This window comes from Enhydra lutris, unplaced genomic scaffold (genome assembly GCF_002288905.1).
Source record: "Enhydra lutris kenyoni isolate GAN:26980312 unplaced genomic scaffold, ASM228890v2 scaffoldscaffold24, whole genome shotgun sequence".
Taxonomy (NCBI): domain Eukaryota; kingdom Metazoa; phylum Chordata; class Mammalia; order Carnivora; family Mustelidae; genus Enhydra; species Enhydra lutris.
The window spans coordinates 16,800,091-16,822,511 of record NW_019154108.1 but is presented as its reverse complement, the minus strand read 5'-3'; the positions used below and the strand labels follow the sequence as shown (position 1 = coordinate 16,822,511).

The 22,421-nt window shown below is 34.3% G+C and overlaps 1 protein-coding gene across 2 annotated transcripts in view; it reads right to left on the bottom strand.

Annotated features, from left to right (window-relative positions):
• LOC111150808 (xenotropic and polytropic retrovirus receptor 1) overlaps positions 1-22,421 on the bottom strand; it is a 241,263-nt gene that overhangs the window by 193,478 nt on the left and 25,364 nt on the right. For both annotated transcript variants that reach the window (XM_022508418.1, XM_022508420.1), the window contains exon 2: positions 14,503-14,554. In XM_022508418.1, the coding sequence (XP_022364126.1) occupies positions 14,503-14,554 (52 nt within the window). The remainder of the gene's footprint in view (positions 1-14,502; positions 14,555-22,421) is intronic.

Sequence of the window (22,421 nt, the reverse complement as noted above, 5' to 3'; positions counted from 1 at the left end):
CACACAAAAAATTTCTGTGCATATTTTGGGTCATATAGCAAGCTAAAAATTATGAATCTGCTTTTCCCAATACTCTTGAAGAAGCAAGCATATGGCCCTAATTGTTAATGGCAGACAGCTAGGGGACTCCCAACATGAAAAAGGATACAACTATAAAAAAACACAAAAATTGTGGAACTGGAGATTGGATGATACCATAACTAAATAAAGTCAGCATTCCTCTGGATTTCTAATTGTGAAATCCATTCAAAACAGCACCAAGACTATTTCTGGATACTGCTGAAGTAGAACAAAGAACTCACGATGATCTCTTAATGCTGACCTGCATTAGACTAATAGCCCAAATGTTGTAGTATACTGGTCAACCAAAGAAAGTCCAACTTTAAAAAAAAATTTAAGCACCTTGGAAATTTGGCCTCATCCTTACAGCTTACTATTCACCTGTAATAACCCTCTACTTAAAGTGCTCTACTAAATCTCCCTTGAATGTCTTGTACCTCTTTGGTTTTGCCCTGTTGTTTCTCTCTTCCTGGAAGGCCCTCTTCTACACTTTAAGACCCAATGCAAATCTCACCTCTTCCATTTATCATTTTCTTACTACTTTATTTATGTAAATTCTTTAACGGCTATTGTGGATAAACTGCTCCTGAGAATATCTACCCAATATACTGTTATTCTTATATTGTTAAAAATTCCTCTCTGCTGTAAATACCCTAATTTATTTACTGTGTCATTGGTGGACTACATCATGTTTTTCCTTAAATAGAAAGACTAGTTGTTATAGTCTTTTTAAAGATATTATTTATTTACTTGACAGGAGAAAGAGAGAGAACACAAGCAGGGGGAGGCATAGAGCTAGAGGGAGAAGCAGACTCCCCACCAAACAGGGAGCCAAATACTGGGCTCGATCTGAGGACCCTGGGATCATGACCTGAGCCAAAGGCAGACACCCAATTGACTGAGCCACTCAGGCACCCCATGGTTGTAGTCTTTTAAAAAGATAACAGCAATCCATCCTTCTACTAAGATGAGGGGCATCCCAGTCAGGGAAAATAAGAGTATAAAAATAATACATCTTACAACATAAATCACCTTATTCTGTTCCATTCTTTCTAAAAGAAATACATAAATTTAGTTATTTCACCTTCTCATTATAGTACCAAAAGATTCCTTTGTGAACAGCCTAATCAGAACATATTTTGGAACTGCACAGCAACTGTCGAACAACAGAACTCTTAAATATATTTAATCACACTAGATTTGCAATGCCTGATTCAAAGTGTAGATATTTCAAACTTTAAGATTCATTGCCTCAGGTATATATGCAAAATTAATTGCATGTGATAACACACCAATATAAATTCAATTTCCCTTTCTAACCTCACTGATTGCACCTCTTGTAACAAGCACATAACTGATCAAATTCTCATCAAGAACCACAAATTGGCACTCCATCTCACAGGTGATAAACTATGTTTCACCGCTCAACCTTCAATAAAGAAAATGAAAATTTAATCAGGACAGGTAGATTCCCTACCCCCAACACTCTAATCCCAAAAAGCTGTACATGTAGTTATGCTAAGAATGTTATTCAATCTTAAAATTTGTCACATTTCACTTTTTCAGTTCGAGTAGATACTTTCAAGTCCAAAGTATACTAAGAATCTAAGCTTTAAAGAACAGGTATTTTATCTCTTTTAAATACGCATGCACACACACACACATATATATGTATATATAATTTTTTTTTACTTTAAGTGTGTGTGTGTGTGTGTGTGTGTGTGTGTGTATGTGTGTGTGTGTGTACACTCACGGAGGCAGATGTGGGTATATATGTATAGGTATTTCTTTCTGCTAGAAAGAAAAATCTAAAACAATGAATAATTCAGTATTACTGATACTTTGAAAGAAGTGCCCAGTATGGCTTCTAAAGATATTAAGATTCATTGGTTATCACTAAAAGAAATTAGCCTCCTTTGCAAAATAGCTAATCCCAGATGCCACCCTGGAAATACATGAGTGTGGAAAAAATCTATCATATCAGATAGAAAAGAAGCTATCAAACGTTATGACAGTCATATCAAAACAAGTGAGGAAACCACCTGAAGAGGCTCCTACTGGTCCAAAATTTAAAATTTCATCAATAATAAGGACAAAACTATACTGGACCAAAACAACCAAGTATGTTTAAATATATTAATTCATTAATACACTTAAAAAAATTTCACCACTCATCTTCAGAAAATGTTAGAGAATCAATATTATTTTGAAAAGTAGAAAATAAAGGGTAAAAAGTAGGCAATTACTCAACCTTTTCTAAAATCATAGCTAAAAATAACCAGTTTACAAAAGGAAGTTTCTTTTATAAAATTCTGGCTAATAAACACAGGAATGCTGGAATATCACCATTTTGTGAACTCAATAAAGTCATGGATCTAGGGCTAGGCACTGATCATCAATAGCTAGTAACTATACAAAAACAGAAACAATCTGACATTACATATCCCTCTTAATAGAAGTATACATCAGCATGTATAAAATGTTCTTAGGGAAAAAAAATACATATGCATAACATTTAATTTGAATTAGATCAAGCCTCTAGATTTAACTATAAATTTACAAGAGATACCAAGAATAGAAATCATATTAAGGTATACCACATGAGGGGGCACCTGGGTGGCTCAGTGGATTAAAGCCTCTGCCTTCAGCTCAGGTCATGATCTCAGGGTCCTGGGATCAAGCCCCACATCGGGCTCTCTGCTCAGCAGGGAGCCTGCTTTCCTTCCTCTCTCTGCCTGCCTCTCTGCCTATTTGTGATCTCTCTGTCAAATAAATAAATAAAATCTTAAAAAAAAAACAAAAAAAAAGGTATACCACATGAATGTAATCAGTAAAATCCAGACTCTTGGAGACAAAGAAAACCAAACTAGCCAGTTTGTTCTACCAAATAACAATAGTATTTTAAAAAAGGAAAACAGAAAATGCAAAATAAACAGAAGAGTTGGAGGGGAAACCTACAGATCAACTCTGACCAAGACACCTTTTTTCAATAATTTTATTTTTTTTTAAGATTTTATTCATTTATTTGACAGACAGAGATCACAAGTAGGCAGAGAGAGAGGAGGAGGAGGAAGCAGGGTCCCCATGGAGCAGAGAGCCAGATGCGGGGCTCAATCCCAGGACCCTGAGATCATGACCTGAGCTGAAGGCAGAGGCTTTAACCCACTGAGCCACCAACGTGCCCCAAGACACCTTTTTTCAAAGAGAGAAATATTCTGTGCTATCCAATAAGGTTGCCTTTAACCTCATGTGGCTACTGAGCACTTGATGATTAAGGATCAGAATATTCCACTTTAATTTTAATTAATTTAAATAGCTATACACTACTACTGTATTGGATGGTGCCATTATAAGTCAATGGAGAATTGAGACTTATTAATCAATCTGCAATTTATCAAATGATGGATCTTATTTGGGTCCCTATTCAAACAAATCTTTTTTTTTTTAAAGAGTATAAAACAATTAGGAAAATGTGAATCCTGTCAGATATTTAATATTAAGAAATCAGTATTAATATTTTTATGTGTAGGGGCACTTGGGTGGCTCAGTGGGTTAAAGCCTCTGCCTTTAACTCAGGTCATAATCCCAGGGTCCTGGGATCACGACCTGAGCCGAAGGCAGAGGCTTTAACCCACTGAGCCACCCAGGCGCCCCAATAAAATCTTTTAAAAAAAAAATTTTTATGTGTAGCAACTCTACTTTGGTAATGGGGCCAGAGATTATCCTTTAAAAATAGTTGCAGATAAAATGATATAATATCAACCTATAATATAAATTCAAACTATAATATAGTTTGAATTTGCTTCAAACTAATTGGGGGATGGAATGAAAGAAGATTAGGCATTGTACTGATAATAACTGAAGCTGGGTGATGGGTAAATGGGATCCTGGATACATTCTCTATATTTGTATGTCTCTGAAAATTCCCATAGTAGAAATTTTGGAGGAAGAAGGAACACTTAACTTGTATTCTAGGAAGAAGTTTGCTTTTGTTTCCCCCAGGAAGGACAGTAGATACTAGAAATATAAAAGAAATTCTTAGGAGGGATGTTTAGATACTTTACAGGTTAACTCTGGTTACATGCTAATAAACTGTCCTTTATTTTTTAATTTTATTAAAAATTTTATTTATTTATTTGAGAAAGAGAGCATACAAGTACATGTGAGTGGGGAGAGGGGCAGAGAGGGTGGTAGAGGGAAAGGGAGAGAATCTCAAGCAGATTCCATGACCAGTGAGGAGCACAACACGGAGCTCCATCCCGTAACCCTGAGATCATGACCTGAGCTGAAATCAAGAGTCAGACCATTAACCAACTGAGCCACCCAGGTCCCCAAACTGTCCTTTATTTTATACACTCAAGCCTGACTGTCTATTGAGCAGCTTTTTACTTTTTGGGTGTCATAACTGAATTTTTCTTTAACATCATTTGACGGTTCCTTTCAAAGTGGTTAGATTAGAATGTAAAACCAAATGCCTCATTTGGACCTGTAGATGATGTGGTTCACAATTTGAAGTAAGAGCATTACAATGTACTTTCTTTCAATTTAGATTTAAGGATGTGGTAGGACAAAAAAACACCACCATCACCACCCCAGCCAAAAGATATCCATGTCAAATCCCTGGAACCTGTGATGTTATCTTATTTAGGAAAAGGGTTTTTAAGATATAATTAATGACCCTGAGAAGAAATCATCCTGAATTATCTAGTAGCCTTAAATCCAATGACAAATGTCCTTAGATACACAGAGGAGAATAAACAAAGTAGAAGGCAAAATGAAGAAGCAGAGATTGGAGGAAAGTGGTCACAAGCCAAGCAAACAGGCAACCACTAAAGGCTGGAAGCAGCAAGTTCTCTTCCAACACTCCACAAGTGTAGCTGGATTTCAGACTCTGGCCTCCAGGACTGTGAGAGAATAAATTTTTCTCATTTTAAGGCACTAAGTTTGTGGCAAATTGTTAAAACAGCCACAGAAAACTAATACAAGGAATTATCTACTCTTTCAAATATTCCTTCCTCATATTGGCTCAATAATTAGAAGCTATTGTGGCTCTAATTTTTTGAGCATCTTTTCCATTTTGAAGGCAGGAATTTTTGTTTCTTTTATTCAATGATGCACATCTACTGCTGGAAGCTACTCACTGATCATAACTTTTTATGTTTCTTTCCACCTTTCTCAGTGGCATTCTTTCATTAAACAACTAAAGTGGCCCTGCCCAAAGAAAACAAAGAGCATAAAGAATAACTTATCTTACTTTAAAGTCTGCCATCTTGAAGCTTTAACAATTGTTCCAGATGTCTAATAGCTAATTAAGGAAACTCTATCTGAAATCATCAAGTTCATTCATTTGGTATATTATCTTTTCCTCTACCACATAGAGTATATACCAATAATTCCCAAAGCTTTTTTGTTTCATGATTTAATGTTTTGTAATTATCCCCTCTACTTCATGACCTCTGTCCCTCAAACTTACAATTTTTTAAAAAAGGCACTGTGTGATACAGTATTTTTATATGTTATTGATTTTTAGAAGGTAAGGAAAAATTGAAACACTGAAAACACTTTACTTTTGTGGTATGCAAAGAAAGGATTATAAACCTATGTCCCAAGTGTTTCTTCCTTTCTTCTAGCTTGTTACCTGTATGCTACTCAGACTTGATAATCATTTTTGTCACATCATTCTATGACATACTTACATCATTATGTTTTAGCAATGAGCATCCAATTATATTTAGTTTTCTTTTAGTAAAAAAGAAGGCATTTCGTCAACTTGAAGAGCAATACTATTTACTATTCAGAAGCACGTCTTTCCTATTAGTGAACTAGCCTGAGGTTAGTGGCACCTTTATGGAACACACAGATTATTTTTGCAGATAATAATACTATCTAGAAGTGGCCATTTCTGCAATATAAATGAATATGTAATTCTACTCCACTTAAATTTGAAATAATACCCTTCAGAAATAACTTCAGTATACACCTGAAACTAATGTAGTGTGTGTCAACTGTACTTCGATTTTTTTAAAATCCGAAAGAACAAAGAAAAAGGAAGGAGGGGAGGGAGGAAGGAAGGAAACAAGAAAGGAAGGAAGGAAAGAAGGAAGAAAAAAAGAACGAAAACTTTATTACATGGTTTGAATATCAATCAGATCTTCTTATCCTTTCTTAAAGAAGTTAATGAGAGGATTAAAAAGTATATCATTGATAGAGAGATGATAATTATCTTGTTGGCTTGGCTCTTGTCTCAACTTTCACTCTTAGCCATCTGTATTTCTCAATAGCTCTAAAAACAAGGTTGCGAGGACTACAAATGAATCAGTATTTCATTTTTTCAGTTAAACTTTCTATTAGTCGCTGGTATATAGTCTTCTCATGTAATATTAACCCATTACAAGCAGAAATATTTTTGAAAATCAATAATAAATGACTAAACAGCACTAATAGACAAGTGGAAAAGACAATCTCCTGCCACTGATCAACTGAAAATGTAGCAAATTAGACATAGCTCTCCCTATTATAAATATAAAATAGTTTTATTTCCAGTTCAGAAGAGTCATATAAATAATTTTTAAGGATGATAATGATACACAAAGTGGAAAACTGGGGAGGAGGGGAGATACAAGATTATAAATATGAGAAAAGTAATATATTATGAATGCATACATTTGACAGTAATCATAAGCATGCAAAAACTACTTCATGAATTTTAGAAATGCAATTCAGTCTTCCATTCTCTAGAACCAAAAAGCAAGCTCACATCTGTTAAAACAACAAAGACCTGGGGACAGAGGTGAGGTAGAAGAAGATGCCTGAAGTGGACTCTGTCCATTCAAGCGCATAATTGTAATGAATAATTTACAAGCATACTTTCATCATCAATGCCACTAAGAGCTGAATTCTAAGGAGCTTAGGGAGATTGTAACACATCTGCTAACCAAGCTGAATAAGCAGAGGAAACCTAAGCAAAAATGATCCAACAAAACCTGTTTACAAGACTGGGGAGGGCATAGGAAAACAAAAGACACGGCAGAATAGCAGAGACTGGTGTAGTTGTGGTCACTGCCTTATGTCCTTAACTGTATCTATTCATTCCACTTCAGAAAATCAGATAGTTATATTAAGCCAACTGAGTAAGAGAGCTGTACTAGGCTAATATTAGCTATATAAACTCCCCATCAAAAAGAATATAAGGACAGGCAGAGTGTGAAAGGAAAACAAAGCATCAGTAAATCTTTCCATTTTAACAAATAATCTAAAAAATATATTCCACTGAATATATATTCCACTGAAATAGATTTAAAAATTCTAATAATTCATACATGATTTTTCAGATTTATGCTTATTTCATTATCTTCGAAAGGAAGCATATCAAACACAAAAAAAAAACCACAAAAATAAGTAGGTTGTCTTACAAAAAATAGTCACTCAACAGCTTATAAAATAATGATTTCTCAGCAGTCAAATGAAACTCAACGCTTGGCATCAAGATAACACAATGCCACAAAAACACAAAATCTTTAAATGAAGATCTCATCTGCTTTTCTACTGGTTTTAAAGAAATGCTACATGTGTCATCTCAGACTATACCTTATGAAATTACAGTATTAGCATTATAAAACAACAAAGAATAATATGCTTAGCCATCTAACCAGAAGGCAAAATTCTGCATCTCAAGATCAAGTTAAAAATTAAAAAACAAAAATACAAACAAGAAGCAAGCTAGGCCAATCTACTCCTTTTTTTCACCACAAATAGTACTTTGGCTTCAAAGAAGATTGAGGGAAAGTATTCATTTTATTCCTACACATTGATGTGCTCAATAAATACGTAAGGTATTTCAGATACAAGGTATAAAACAAAAAAAGACAAAAATCTCCGGTCTAAAGGGACTTATATTGGTCTCAAGAAAACTAATAAATCAATGAGAAAAATAAATACATAAGATACCAGAAAGTGACAAATAATATGCCAAGAAATAAATAAAACGGCGTGATAAAATTTAAAGTGACTGAGTGGCTATGTAAGATTGGATATTCAGAATGCCCTTTGAAGGACATAGCCACAAGAATCAAATGATTCTCCTCAGGTCGAGAGCTAAAAAGCCTTATTCTAAGAGTAAACTAGACCTAATTTAGGTATAGAAAGAAAAGCAAAATGACTAGAGCCTAGTAACCAAGGGAGAAAATGGTAGAAGGTAAGGTCATGACCACAGGACCAGATTATTTGGGGTCCTTTGGTCAGAGTAATAAATTTCTACATTATACCCTTGGACCATAAGAAGGAGCCTTATGAAACTCCACTGTCATGCTTTTTGTAAAACTGCTGTTGGGGATACTAATCACCACACCAAACAAATACTCTTCATGATGGTCCAAAGGAAGAATTTCTCTTAAATCTCACGGTCATTAACAGCAGAACTTTTTCTTTCTTTCTTTCTTTTTTTTTTTTAAAGATTTTATTTATTTATTTGACAGACAATAGCAGCGGGGGGTGGGGGGTGAGAAACACTAGCAGGGGGAGTGGGGGAAGGAAAAGCAGGCTTCCTGCTACACAGGGAGCCCCAAGCAGGGCTCCATCCCAGGATTGAAGGATCATGACCTGAGCTGAAGTGAGATGTTTAAGGACTAAGCCACCCAGGTGCCCCAGCTGAACTCTTTCTGAGAAACTGATATAAATTTACCGTATGTGAATTCTGATGTTAATCATTCTCTCATTTATTCCCTTAACCCCAGAAAATTCAGAGTTGAATTTACAATTAGCTTCTAGCAATTGTATAAAACCTTAAGGCATCTATTTTTTTAAAATAAATGTTTTCTTTCAGAATAGTTTAAGATTCACAAAAAAGTTACAAAGATAGTCCAGAGAGTTCTCATATACCCCCCACAAGTTTCCACTATCACTAACATCTTATGTAAGTATGGTACATTTGTCCCAATTAATGAACCAAAACTGAAACATTATTATAAACTCACGTCTATAATATACTTAGATTTCCTTAATTTTTACCTGATGTTCTTTTTCTGTTCTAAGATCTTTAAAATATCTAAGTCTATATACTAAATTTACTGGAGCTTTATAGTACTATTTTATCTTAATTTCTCCCTTATTCTAACCCCTGTAACTACTATCACCTAATATATTTTAATTCTATAAACTGCTCCCAATACTTCTGGGAACCATGCAGAATAACAACAACAACAAAAATGAGCAGAGAGTTCTTAAAAGATAAAATCAGCTTTTCCCCAACAAGTCATACAGTTCAGTATTATTCACTATTAACACTTCATAAATCTTTTAAAAATACAGAGACTCAAAAAAAAATATTCAATTACGGGGCACCTGGGTGGCTCGGATGGTTAAGTATCTGCCTTCGGCTCAGGTTATGATTCTGGGGTCCTGGGATCATGTCCCACATTAGGATTCCTGCTCAATGGGGAGCCTGCTTCTCCCTCTGCCTTTCTCTCTGTCTCTCATAACTAACTAAATAAATAAATAATCTTTACACACACACACACACACACACACACACACACATATCCAATTAAAAATTGTATTCAAATATATCATTTGGATAAAAATGCAAAGTCAATATAAAGAAGTCACTTTTATGTTTCAATACTGGTTTTTTCTCTGGAATTCTCTCTTTTTTAGGTACATACAACATTAGTGATACTGATTGTCCTTATTGAGCCATACAACATTAATGTGGCCTCAGATCACACAAATCTAAAATGAGAGTGAGGCAAAATGATCTTATGAAGTCCCTTTCAGTTAGAAATGTCAATGATCTCTTAATTCTGTGACCTAGGTTGACTGTCAGATGCTATTTTGCTGTCACAAGTAAAAAGCAGAAAACAGTAATGCTTCTAAACAAAAGATAGTACAGTTTAAAAAGAGAATGTCAAAGCCTGAAGCTTTACTTGAAATTAATTTAGAGAAAAACAAAAATTGATTAATATAGTATATAAATAATATTAGTGTATAAATTTATATGTATATAAACTATGTAAATCAAAAGTACCCTGGGAAAGGGGGAAATTCCCCCCCCAAAAAAGTTGTGAATGTTTACCCAAGTAGATTAATTTCATAAAGTGGCTGAGATACCAAATGGGGAAAGACAAAAAGTATGAAAGAAAAGGTAAAAAAGAGAATAAAGCTAAGAAAAAAATCAATTCATCATTTTATATTTACCACTAGTTCTCTATTATTGAAAATTTGACTATGTCAAATGGGTATTGCAATTAAGTGGTCTGTTTTCACATCTATACTAAACTGTTTTGTCTCAAAACAATCCTGTTAAGGGGCACCTGGGTGGCTCAGTGGGTTAAGCCGCTGCCTTCGGCTCAGGTCATGATCCCAGGTCCTGGGTTCAGGCCCCACATCGGGCTTTCTGCTCAGCAGGGAGCCTGCTTCCTCCTCTCTCTCTGCCTGCCTCTCTGCCTACTTGTGATTTCTCTCTGTCAAATAAATAAATAAAATCTTTAAAAAAAAAAAAAAAAAAAACAATCCTGCTAAGATGTCACTGATTTTCTGCTGGGAACCATTAGCTGGCAGCTTCATTTAATCTATCCCAAATACCCAATTCCTCACTGGCAGCAGGAATTGTAAAAACACAACAGAGTTTAAGGGTTTTTAGCATCACTTTCCAAAAATTCCTTGAAACACTGTTCTACAAAAGACTGACTCCACAGATTTTAAGTGTATACCTGATCTTGACATTAAAAAAAGATCCACAATTCTAGTCACTTTAATATTCTTATTCTACTGTCATGGTATGCTGCTCTACAAGTCTTTCTGTAGGAAAAAAAAAAATACCAATTTAAATACTAAAATGTTCAATTATTAATGCCATTATTTAAAAATCAATAAATCGTATAAACTTTAACATGGAATTTAAGTCATCTTCTAAGTCACAGAATATTTCCACGTGTAAACAGTTAACAAAAAACCAGATTATCCAGAAGAGTAAGTAATGATATATATCAAAAGAGATTAAATATAAATTGATAAGGAATGCCTGAGAATAAGTCCTTAAGCTTTCTTATGTACATTGTTTTGGAATATGAGCACTTCTTAATTACAATTATAAGACATCTACTTTAAATAAAAAGAGACCCTTTATTTTTCATGAATCAATATATAAATGAATGACACGTGAAATTTATTCTCAAAGGATGAATGCAGCAAAATACCATAAATCTGAATGTTTATTTATTTGAGTAAAAAAAAGCAACTTTAGGTGAACATGTCTTAATTTCTTAATGCACTGAAATTATTTTGTTTGGTGGGTTTTTTTTAAGTGAGGAAAAAGCCCACTTTATTAACAAAGGGTAAAGGCACTATCTTGAAATGTCCTACACAGTTGCAAGAAAATGACTCACTGGTATAAAAAATTGTGTCTGTGGTCAACTTCTTATCAACAAACAGTTTCATATACTATGCCTTTTATCAAATAAACCACTTCACTCTTACAGAACCCATTTCAAGTCACCTTGAACAAGAAAGCTATTTATTTTACTATAACTCATCTAAAGTAATAAGTCAGCAAAAAAAATTTTTTATAAGATTTTATTTATTTGAGAGACAGAGAGAGTGAGCAGTGGGGGGGGGGCATCAGGAGGAATAGACTCCCCACTTGAGCAGGGGGTCTGATGTGGGGCTAAACCCCAGGACCCTGAGATCACGACCTGAGCCGAAAGCAGATGCTTAACTGAGCCACCAAGGTACCCCAGCAAAAATGTTTTTTAACTTTAATAATGATGTACCTTATAACCATTCAACACATGTAATTATTCAGTACAGCTCTTAATTACTTAGATTTGATTCAATACAATAAACATTTTGAAAAATATAAATGTCCTCTGGATGCTATAAAAAACAAATGCCCCTGTATTCTAATAGAATAATTTAATTATCAATGAACTTAAGAATCTTGTAAACCTACTGGCTAATTACTGTCTAAAAGAAGTTAGCATTAACCATATTGATCTAAAATTATTTAAGATTTATGGCAGGGGTTCTAGACTTTGTTATTTATTAGAATCACTTAGGAGAGTGTAGAACTATCAATGCCTGGGCTTCACGCCCAGATCCTACTTTAATTCGTTCGAGATGGGAACAAAGTATCAATATTTGTATAAAACAAACAAAACAAACACAGGTAAACTGAATTAAACATACAGCACAATTGAGAACTATCAACTTGGGATATACTTCAGTTGTAAGACAGAAAAAACTTGCTCACTGGCACCAAAAGTTTTAAGTCTACTAAAAACTTAAGGTGTAGGGGAAAAAAAGTGAAGAAAAGGAGAAAAAAACAATATTTTAAAACATAATGAAGGCCTAACAAACATTTTTTTTTTTTTCCTAACAAACATTTTTGCCTTTAAAAAATGTTAAAGTTGAAAGCCCTATCTTAGATTTGGTTGATAGATAGGCTTATGCTGCTTTATTTATAGATAACAGCTAAATAAAAGCAATACAAACACAATGGTAAGAATAAATGATAGAAATAATTATCATTCAAATTTAACACCATAGAAAGACAGTAAATTAATATAGTATCACGATCAGATGAGACAAAATTATAGTCAATAACATCTTCTAACCTCAATACTACACAGAATAGTGTTTCTTTAAACCACTTTCCAATACCTTCGATTCTTACGTGCCTCAAAAGAGAAGAATTCATTTAAGAAGATATAGTTACATGGCTCCAATCTGAGATTAGAAAGAACAAACAAGTGCAGAATATTTCCCTTATGAAAGCAGCATATACATCTGTATGATCAGCCACAATACTCTCTTTACAACAGGGCCCAAAGTTAACATCTCTGAGCAATGAGATAAAAAAGTTCTTAATTATAAGCATTTTAACATATTATCACAGAATTCAGTTTCTCTCTAATAACAGTTAAAAGTGTATGAAAATTACTAGCAACATAAGCCGGCATGAAGGGATGAATGAGGATCACCAGAACAAGTCAGAATATGTTTGTTACAAACTGGATGGTAAACTTACAAGAAAAACTAAAGATAAGTAGTCCAACCTTGAGAATAAAATTAAAAGAACCAATAATAAAAAATTACACAGGATGAGGGAACCAGTTAAACTTCCATGTAATTTCATTTTTCTTTAAATGAAATTTTAAGAAAATTATTTTTAAAATATTTTGAGAGGTACTCTTTAAGACATAAAGAACATTTTGATAAATAAGTACTTTCTGTTAAACATTAGAAAATTAAATATATTTTAATAATAAATTAAATATTATTATAATCTAAAATTCAGTGACATAAAACTAATACCCAAGTGCCAATACCCTGGTAAGGATTTCAAGATGTTAAAGGAAGCACATTTTGAATGCAGAATGGTTAGAGATGAAAGATGTAGAATTCTATGTAATTAAAAAAATGAGATTTTTTTTTTTTTTTTGCTTCGGGAGTAGAATTCAGTGATTCAGCAAAGAAATGAGATTTCTTATAAAATTATAGACCTATACTTTTATATTAAACAACTTAAGCATCTGTTACATGTCATAAAAATAAGCCTCCAAAAGCCTGTCACTAGAATGACTTCACAGATTTCCAGTTTGGTGTCTTATAAATATATTAATCTATACACACTATCTAGATTATTCTTGGTATATACTTTTTCACATTCATCCTTCCTGAGAAAAATGTGGTATGAAATTTTAAAAGATTACCCAGCATTGGAGGAAACACTCCCTCAAGAAATAACTGTTGAATTAGCTCCATTATTTAATGACGTAAGAACTCTGACAACTTTAAATTATAGCTCTCCAAACCTACCAAAGGTTAAACCCATAAGGAATGAGCTGGTGAGCAGAAGCTGAGATAACAGAAAAGCTCAATAAAGATAACTGGAGAGACAACTACTGTCCTTAGATCAGCGATTTTATGACTGCCAAAGTGTGCACATGCATTTAGATACATGTTTATATCACCCACACACACATACACAGTAAATATGCTTCATTGTTTTGTTTTGTTTTGTTTACTAATCCCAATCTAAAGACATGGCATAAATAGAAAGGAAAAACTAAATTGCCCAGACTAATTATGGACTAAGGATTTACTAAAGGATGGATGGATGAATCGATGGATGGATAGAGAGACAGATATAAAAATATATTGGGGGGAGGGGAGATGATACAGGTAAGAACTTTGACTCGAAACCAGTATCTGTGATTCACAATGCTAAGGTGATTCAAGGACATTGTAAGGGATCCATTTTAGGTAAATGTGAGCTTAACAAACAAAAAGCTGAATGAAATATAAAGTAATCATAACATATATTTTCAAAAGCATAAAAGATCTATATAACAGGGCAGGATATATTAGTTTTCTACTACGCAGTTTAAAATATCTTCCCTTAAAAAGGGATTTTTTGTGACTAAATTAGGGATTAGTACATCTTACCTTCCACAGAAGGTGCCTGATCCTGAGCTGAATACAGCATATCCTTGAAAGCCTATTAAAAGAAAAAAAAAAGTGCATGAAATAATGAGTAATCTTTAAACTAACAGCATTTGATGCTAAACAATTACTTCTTTTTCAATATCCAGACTACTAAATTGAGAATTTAGTAATATACTTCAATTAACTTTAGTAAGCTGAAACCCAAATACTATACTTTCATATCAAGCCAGTATTGTCCAATCTTTAAGAAAATGACTAATATGTACACTTTAAAAATTAAAGGGCATTGGGAACAGAATGAAAAATCTCCTGAGAGATCATAAACTCTCTTGACTAAAAAAAAAAATAGCAAGAGAAACTGAGAACAATGGTCCGAAAGATATATATGGAACAGTGCTTAAGAAAACATGAAACACTGGGGTGCCTGGGTGGCTCAGTGGGTTAAAGCCTCTGCCTGCAGCTCAGGTCGTGATCCCAGGGTCCTTGGATCGAGCCCCGCATCGGGCTCTCTGCTCAGCAGGGAACCTGCTTCCTTCCTCTCTCTGCCTGCCTCTCTGCCTACTTGTGATCTCTGTCTGTCAAATAAATAAATAAAAATCTTTAAAAAAAAAAAAATCCAATCCTTAAAAAAAAAAAAAAAAAAGAAAAGAAAACATGAAACACTGGATACAATTTTTTTCTTTTTGTAGTAACATAAAAGTAACATAAAATTTACCATTTAACCATTTTCACATTAACAATTCAGTAGTGTCAAGTACACGCACATGTTACGAAGACAATCTCCGGAATTCTTTTTATCTTGGATACAAATAGTCTTCAATGAAGGCCTGGAATGTCCTCCATAAGAGTGCAGGACTATAAATATATTTACAGACTGTTTTTCTTCCAAACCAGTGAATTAACTACCAATAATATTTAGGTAATTTGGATGGCTGCAGTTTGGTCTCCCAGTAAGTGGTTTGGGAGCAGTAATGAAAATCATTTCCCCACACCTATCAATATAGTAGAATCAACTGAGTGGATAAGGCTCCAATGCTGAAGAGCTGGTCCTAAACAGGTGGCTATATCCAGTCCCAAAGCTTCGAAACTTCAAATACCATCTAACACTCGGTGATTCCCAAAGTGGCCTCCAGCCTCCCTCAACAACTGACATTTGGAGTCAGATAATTCTTTGTCTGGGGGGAGGCTGAGGGGCTGCTCTGTGCATAATAGGATTTTTAGTATCATCCCTGGCATCAAGAGACTCACTAGGCTCATCTAGATACCAGTAGCAACACCTCCACCAAAACTGTAACAACCAAAAATATCTCCACATACTGCCAAACGTCCCATGAGGGTCAAAATCAACACACCACCCCCATACCCAGAACCACTGCCCTAGAGTCATTCAAGCTTAAACACCCCCAAAAAAGGAAATAAACCTTCCGGGTAACCCGTCTATATTAAAATCTAGTAAATTATATTCTTCCCAAGTGAATTTATCATTTGCTTTAGACCAGTGACCAATCTGTTAGTTCTATGACTAACCAAGCTTGACAACATATGTAAAAAAGTTTCCCAATGAAACAAAGAAAATTAAAATTTTTGATCAATACATTTTTGTTCATTTTAACCCTTTTTTTAAAAAAAATCTTCATAGGAAAACTATGTATATTTAAATATTTTAAGAGTGCACACACTTAAATCCTTAACATTCAGTAAGATTCACTATTTATATAAAATTTGAGACACTACAGTAATGCAATTGTGGCATAATAAAAAAATATTTGCTCTTTGTTTCAGGTTCCTGGCACAAATTTCTGAAACCTTTAGAATCTACTCTCTTTTATACACTGAGACAGTTCATGGCGGGCAGTGCGCGGGGCGGGGGGGTGCGAAATAGCTTTAGGGTGGTGTTTGGTCCCTAGAAAAACTGACCACCTGATTAATGTGATTAGAGGATTAAAACTTTCAGCCCCATCCCTGGATCTCTGAGAAAGAGGGAATGGCTGGGGACTGAATTCAATCACCAGTGGCCAAAGATTTGTAGTCACCCAGGCAGAAGTATGGGTATCCTGGGTACCCCATTTATAGCTGGCATCTCAAGTGAGGGCAGTCTTGTGGGACTAAGCCCTTACCCATGGGGTTGTGCTAACTCTGGATAGTTCGTATCAGAATTAAAGTGAATTACTAGACACCCAATTGGTGTCAGGGAAATGGTTATCAGCATCAGAAAAAAGAACTGGGGGGTGCCTGGGTGGCTCAGAGGGTTAAGCCTCTGCCTTCAGGTGTCAAATAAATAACTAAAATCTTTAAAAAAAAAAAAAAAAAGAACTGGTCAGAAGAGGTGTCTGAAAACACACAAATAGAAATCTTTTTTTTTTTTTTTTTTTTACAGAATCTTCATTATTGGATCACAACTTTTCTAAGATTACCTTTGAAGCTCAGCCTAGTGTTTACTGACCACTAATTCTTAAACTTATTTATGTACAAAAGCCCTAAGTATATATGACAAAGGTATGGAACTTCTTTGAAGATCAAAGTATATACATTCACTATTTTCTTAACAATTTCAGATGTCTCAAGGACCACTAACTTCTGGTCTAAAAAAAGAAGCTAGTCCAGAAGATTTTATCAAACATCAGAAAGTTTTTGTCAGTTTGGACTGGAATTTCATATTAAAAATCCTACACAAGTATAGAGTGGTGGTTATGTTAGAGTCTTCCATAAAATATTTCAAGAGAGTAAATGAATAGATTACTTAGAGGAAAGTAAATCTCTAGATAGAAAAATATAAGAAGAAACACATAAACCAGCCAGAGAATGTTTACAAAAATAAATCTATTATGGGAACAGGTAATATCGGAGACTCAAATATCTGAATAAAGTTTTTCTACTTCTGGAGTATAACAGGCATGTGTACCAAAATTAAATGATGCTATCAAGAACCAAATAAACCATTAATGACAAGCAGGATGACTTCTACATAATAGAAGCTCAATAAATAGTTCTTGAATTCAAAAGCCTTTCTTCCTCAAAGAAAATTACTTTAAAAATGAACAAAGCACACTGCAAAAGCATACTAAGCAGTACCTTACTGACATATTACGAAAATGAATTAAATTTGCAAAAGGGAAGCTTACCAAATTAAGTTTTTAAAAGATGATTAAAATTTTATAAAAAGAAAAATGATAGCCTTCATTTTGATTGTAAAACTGAATCATAATTTCATTTCAATCAACACAACTCTCAGTAAAATCTGGGACAATTCTTTCTGCTTCTTACTACTTCGGTTTTCCTCTGAATAATAGAAACCTCTAAGTTTTTTACTATATTGTCTACAAAACTCCATAAACAGGATAGATACCATTCTTTTCTTGTGACATGAGAATAGCCCCCAATTAGGAACTAAGAAGGGGAAAAAAACCTACAAAGTAATGTCTACATTAGTATCTATAGATTTATAATAAGAAAGCACTTGCCTGAGTTAGGAATAGTAAATCCAAATACATAAAACAACACATTCAAAGAGGTTCCTCAATTTATGCTATTTTCCTTTAAGGATATCCATTACTTTATATAAAACTCTGAATTTGCAGGCACCTGGGTGGCCTTAGTCTGTTAAGCATTTGACACTGATTTTGGGTCAGGTCACAGTCTCAGGGTTGTGATCCAGCCTGGTGTTGGGCTCTGCACTGGGCATGGAGCCTGCTTAGGATTCTCTCTCCCTCTCCCTGCCTAAAATAAACAAAATAAAAACACCTCTGAATTTGTATAATAAAAATCAATACACATTCATGTGCATTACATAGATTAGATTTTTTAAAAAGATCTATTTACTTACTTTGAGAGAAAGCATGGTGTGGCGGGAGTGGGGGGGGTGAGGGGGAGCAGATCCCAAGCAGGTTCCCCTTAAAGTGCAGAGCCCAAAGCTGGGCTCAGTCTCACAACCCTGAGATCATGATCTGAGTTGGTATCAAGAGTCAGACACTCAACTGACTGAGCCTCCCACACACCCAACAATAGATTTCTTGGATTTTCAAAGGATTCAAAGCAATCTTTTATATCAACATCTCTACTGTAATCTGAGTGTTAAATTGTTTTTGTCATGTTATTGAAATATATGTACTAAGACAAAACTCCTTTAGTGCTTATAACAACTCATATAACAGTAAAATCTTCCAAATTAAATCCGAACACAAGCACAAAACCAATACTATTCAACCAACATTAACATGACAGGAAAAAAAGGTTTGCTGAAACAAAATCTCAACGGGCAACATGAATACAATGCTGTCATTGTATCTGCTCTTCTAAATTTGGAATGCCTATATGACTATTAGATGTGATATAATCCTCTTAGTACCTCTCCCTACTATGAGAGGTACTTAGGAGTTACGGAATTGGACAATGTGTATAAAAACCAACCCTACTATAATAGCTATGTAAGCTTGGGAAAATTAACTTCTCTGTATAACAATGTCCTCATCTGTACAACAGAAGTGATCACACACATCTCACAGGTCTATTTCAAGAATTAAAACCTCTTAAACCACAAATCCTTATAATAATGATAATTCGTGATTATACATGAAGAGTACTTAGAACATTAAAGATACTCAAAGAATGTTAGCTAATCCAATGTGAAATACCACAAAACTTAGATCATACAGTGGGTTGTGGCATCATTTGGCAATCTACTATTTGGACATAAATATATTATTTATGCATTAGATATACCTCAGTTCCAATTAACTCTTCATAAGGTAGTACAATACTACCTAGAGCCAACATGACCAAACAATCATAAACATGATTGCAGAATCTCCTGGCATTTACTAGTTTATAAGACAGTCATCTAAATGATCTAGAATATGCTATGACATTTTCAGAAAATCACTGTCATGAACATACTCTATTTTTAATTCTCATGGGAAACCTACAGACTCCTAAGAAAATAATGCAAATCCCAGTTTGCATATGCTTTTTTAACAAGGTCTCCTAATTATATTAAACTTTCTACTACACACACACACACACACACACACAAATATATATCTGTTGTATGATATAGGGTATAGCTCAAACCTAACATGTATGTTCAATAATACTGCCATTTCAAATTTCTTATGTTGTTAATTTTTAATAACACATAATAGATCATCATTAATCTCCTTTGCAAAGCACAAGCCATTTCACAGGCCTTTTCACAAACCCAAATCAGAAGCTAGAAAAATTCCTACTTCCGGGTGGTATATATACACAATGGAATATCACTCACCCATCAAAAAGAATGAAACCTTTCTATTCACAACAATATGGATGGGGCTAGAGTGTATTATGCTAAGCGAAAAAAGTCAGAGAAAGACAAATACCATAGGATTTCACTCATATGTGGAATCTGAGAAACAAAATACATGAACATATGGGGGGGGGGAAGAAAAAAAAAAACAGAGTGAGAAACAAACCACAAGAGACTCTTAAAGATAAAGAACAAACTGAGGAGTGATGGATAGAAAGGGTGGCAGATGGGCTAGATGAGTGATGGGTATTAAGGAGGACACCTGATATGATGAGAACTGGGTATTGTCTGTAAGTCACCGAATTCCACTCCTAAAACCAACACTGCACTGTATATTAACTAGAATTGAAATAAAATTTTGAAAAAAAGGAGGAAAAAACTCCTACTTCCTATCAAATCACCATTAGCCTCATATATATCATACTATAAATATTAACACCCCCATCAATAAAATATCTAACCCATGTTGTCCTCATTGGCTTCAATATTCAAAGTCAGCACATTGGAATCTAATTATTGATTAATAAGCAATGAAACAAACAGGCATTTAAAGAGGAAGGGAAAGGGATATCTGTTATAAACCTTCAAAACAATTATAATCTTGGGGTGCCTGGCTGGCTCAGTCATTAAGTGTCTGCGTTTGGCTCAGGTCATGATCCCAGAGTCCTGGGATCGAGCCCCACATCAGGCTCTTTGCTCCGCGGGAAGCCTGCTTCTCCCTCTCCCACTCCCCCACTGTGCTCCCTCTCTTCCTGTGTCTGTCTCTGTCAAATGAATAAGTAAAATCTTTGAAAAAAATCATAATCTCTATTAACAGTGTTTAATAATTAGATAAAGTTTACATCACCAACTTTTTTTAATCTGAAAACTTTTCTAAACGGAACTTGTGAATAACAAAATTTTGAAATATTTTTCAAAATATGTACATCATGAGCTTATCTACAGTACGCCAGAAACTTATTTTTTCAATTATTTCTTTTTCAGTTTCTACTTCCTCTTTATGCATTACCTTTTTAATTTTTTCACCAGAAATACTGAGTATTCTGTGAATAATGTACAGGTCATTACCTGTGACCTGGTTTTTGTCTCATTATCTAGAAATCAGACTTGTTTTCATGATACTGAAGTGTTAAGGGCAGTTCTGCAAATCAAATTCTAAACCTCAAGAGGGCAGCTAGCATTCTCATGTGTCCTATACAAAGAATCACCATCTAATTAATGCTCATTTCTAGCCTCATATAGAAATAAACTAACCTAGCTCTGTTTTTGATGACAGAAATAAGCTGTAAAGTCAATAAAAACTCTTACACAACTTCTTATAATTTAATATATTAAAGTTCAAAATTAATGTACTCTTGTACATACTTATACAAAACCCTATTTTGATTATGCATGAGCCAATTTTCATAGAATTTAAAAGCATCCCATCATCAAAAGGCAATTCAATATGCAAAAGTTGTTACAACATAAATTATAATTGAAATTATTAAATGTATAAAACATATAAAATAGGAAGATCTAATTTGGAACATGTCATGTTATATTCACATTTAGAAATTCCTGCACTAATATATTCTCACATTCACTGACATGGCTTTTGCTATTTCCATGTGGATATCTACCAAAACTATATTGTCAGCCACATGTCTCCTAACACAAAATCAGAAAGTCCAAAATTTATTTCTTCCCAAAGCCTGCTCTCCTCACATTTTACACTTCTTTTAATGACATTGCCAGTAGCCAAATCACACAGACTTACAATCTCAGTTATCACTCACTCAACAAATATTCACTGGGTATCTACTATGTGCCAGGCACTGCTCTAGACACCTGGAATACATCATGAGGAAAATAAAAATCCCTGTCCTAGCAGAGTTAACGTTCTTACATTCTCCTTTCTACCCATGAGTTGAGTGATCTGATTCAATCAATGCCACTATCACAACCTCATGTACATTCATTCTCTCCTGTCTTTTGACCTACACTATTTCAGTGAACTCTTCACTGGTTTACCACTCTATAGGTTTTCATCTCTAAAATATCTTACAAACTGCTGCCACATCAATCTTCGCAAAGCATCAATCTGATTCTCCAGCTGAAAAATTTACAAGGATTTCCCAATAGCCACAAAATAAAGCTCATAATCCTCTGCTGGTCTCTAAGGTACCCAGAATGGTCCAAACTATCTTTTAGGCTTATCTTCCAAACTGAAGAAAATCACTTTCACTTTCATCTGACTTTCAAGCCAGAATGAATTATTTATTATTATAATTACTCATTTGGGGGACCTCAATATTTCTTTCATCTTTTGCCTTTGTTTACAACTATTGCCTCTACTAGAATCCCCCACCCTACCCACACCTTTAAAATCTAATTTCCAAATCCTAACCATTCTTCAAGGTCTAGATCAAATTTAACCTCTTTTATGCTTTGTCCTGGTTTCTCCAGGTAGAAATTATCACTCCCTCCTCTGAAATCCTACAGTACTCTATATGAAACCATTCATAGCACTTAATATTTCTACCTTATGTTTTAGTTATCTGTGTCACTTGTTCCCCATATGAATGTAAAGTCAGGGTTTTAGCCACCTTGCTTATAACCGTATAAAAGAGGCACACCATAAATATTTCTAGATTAT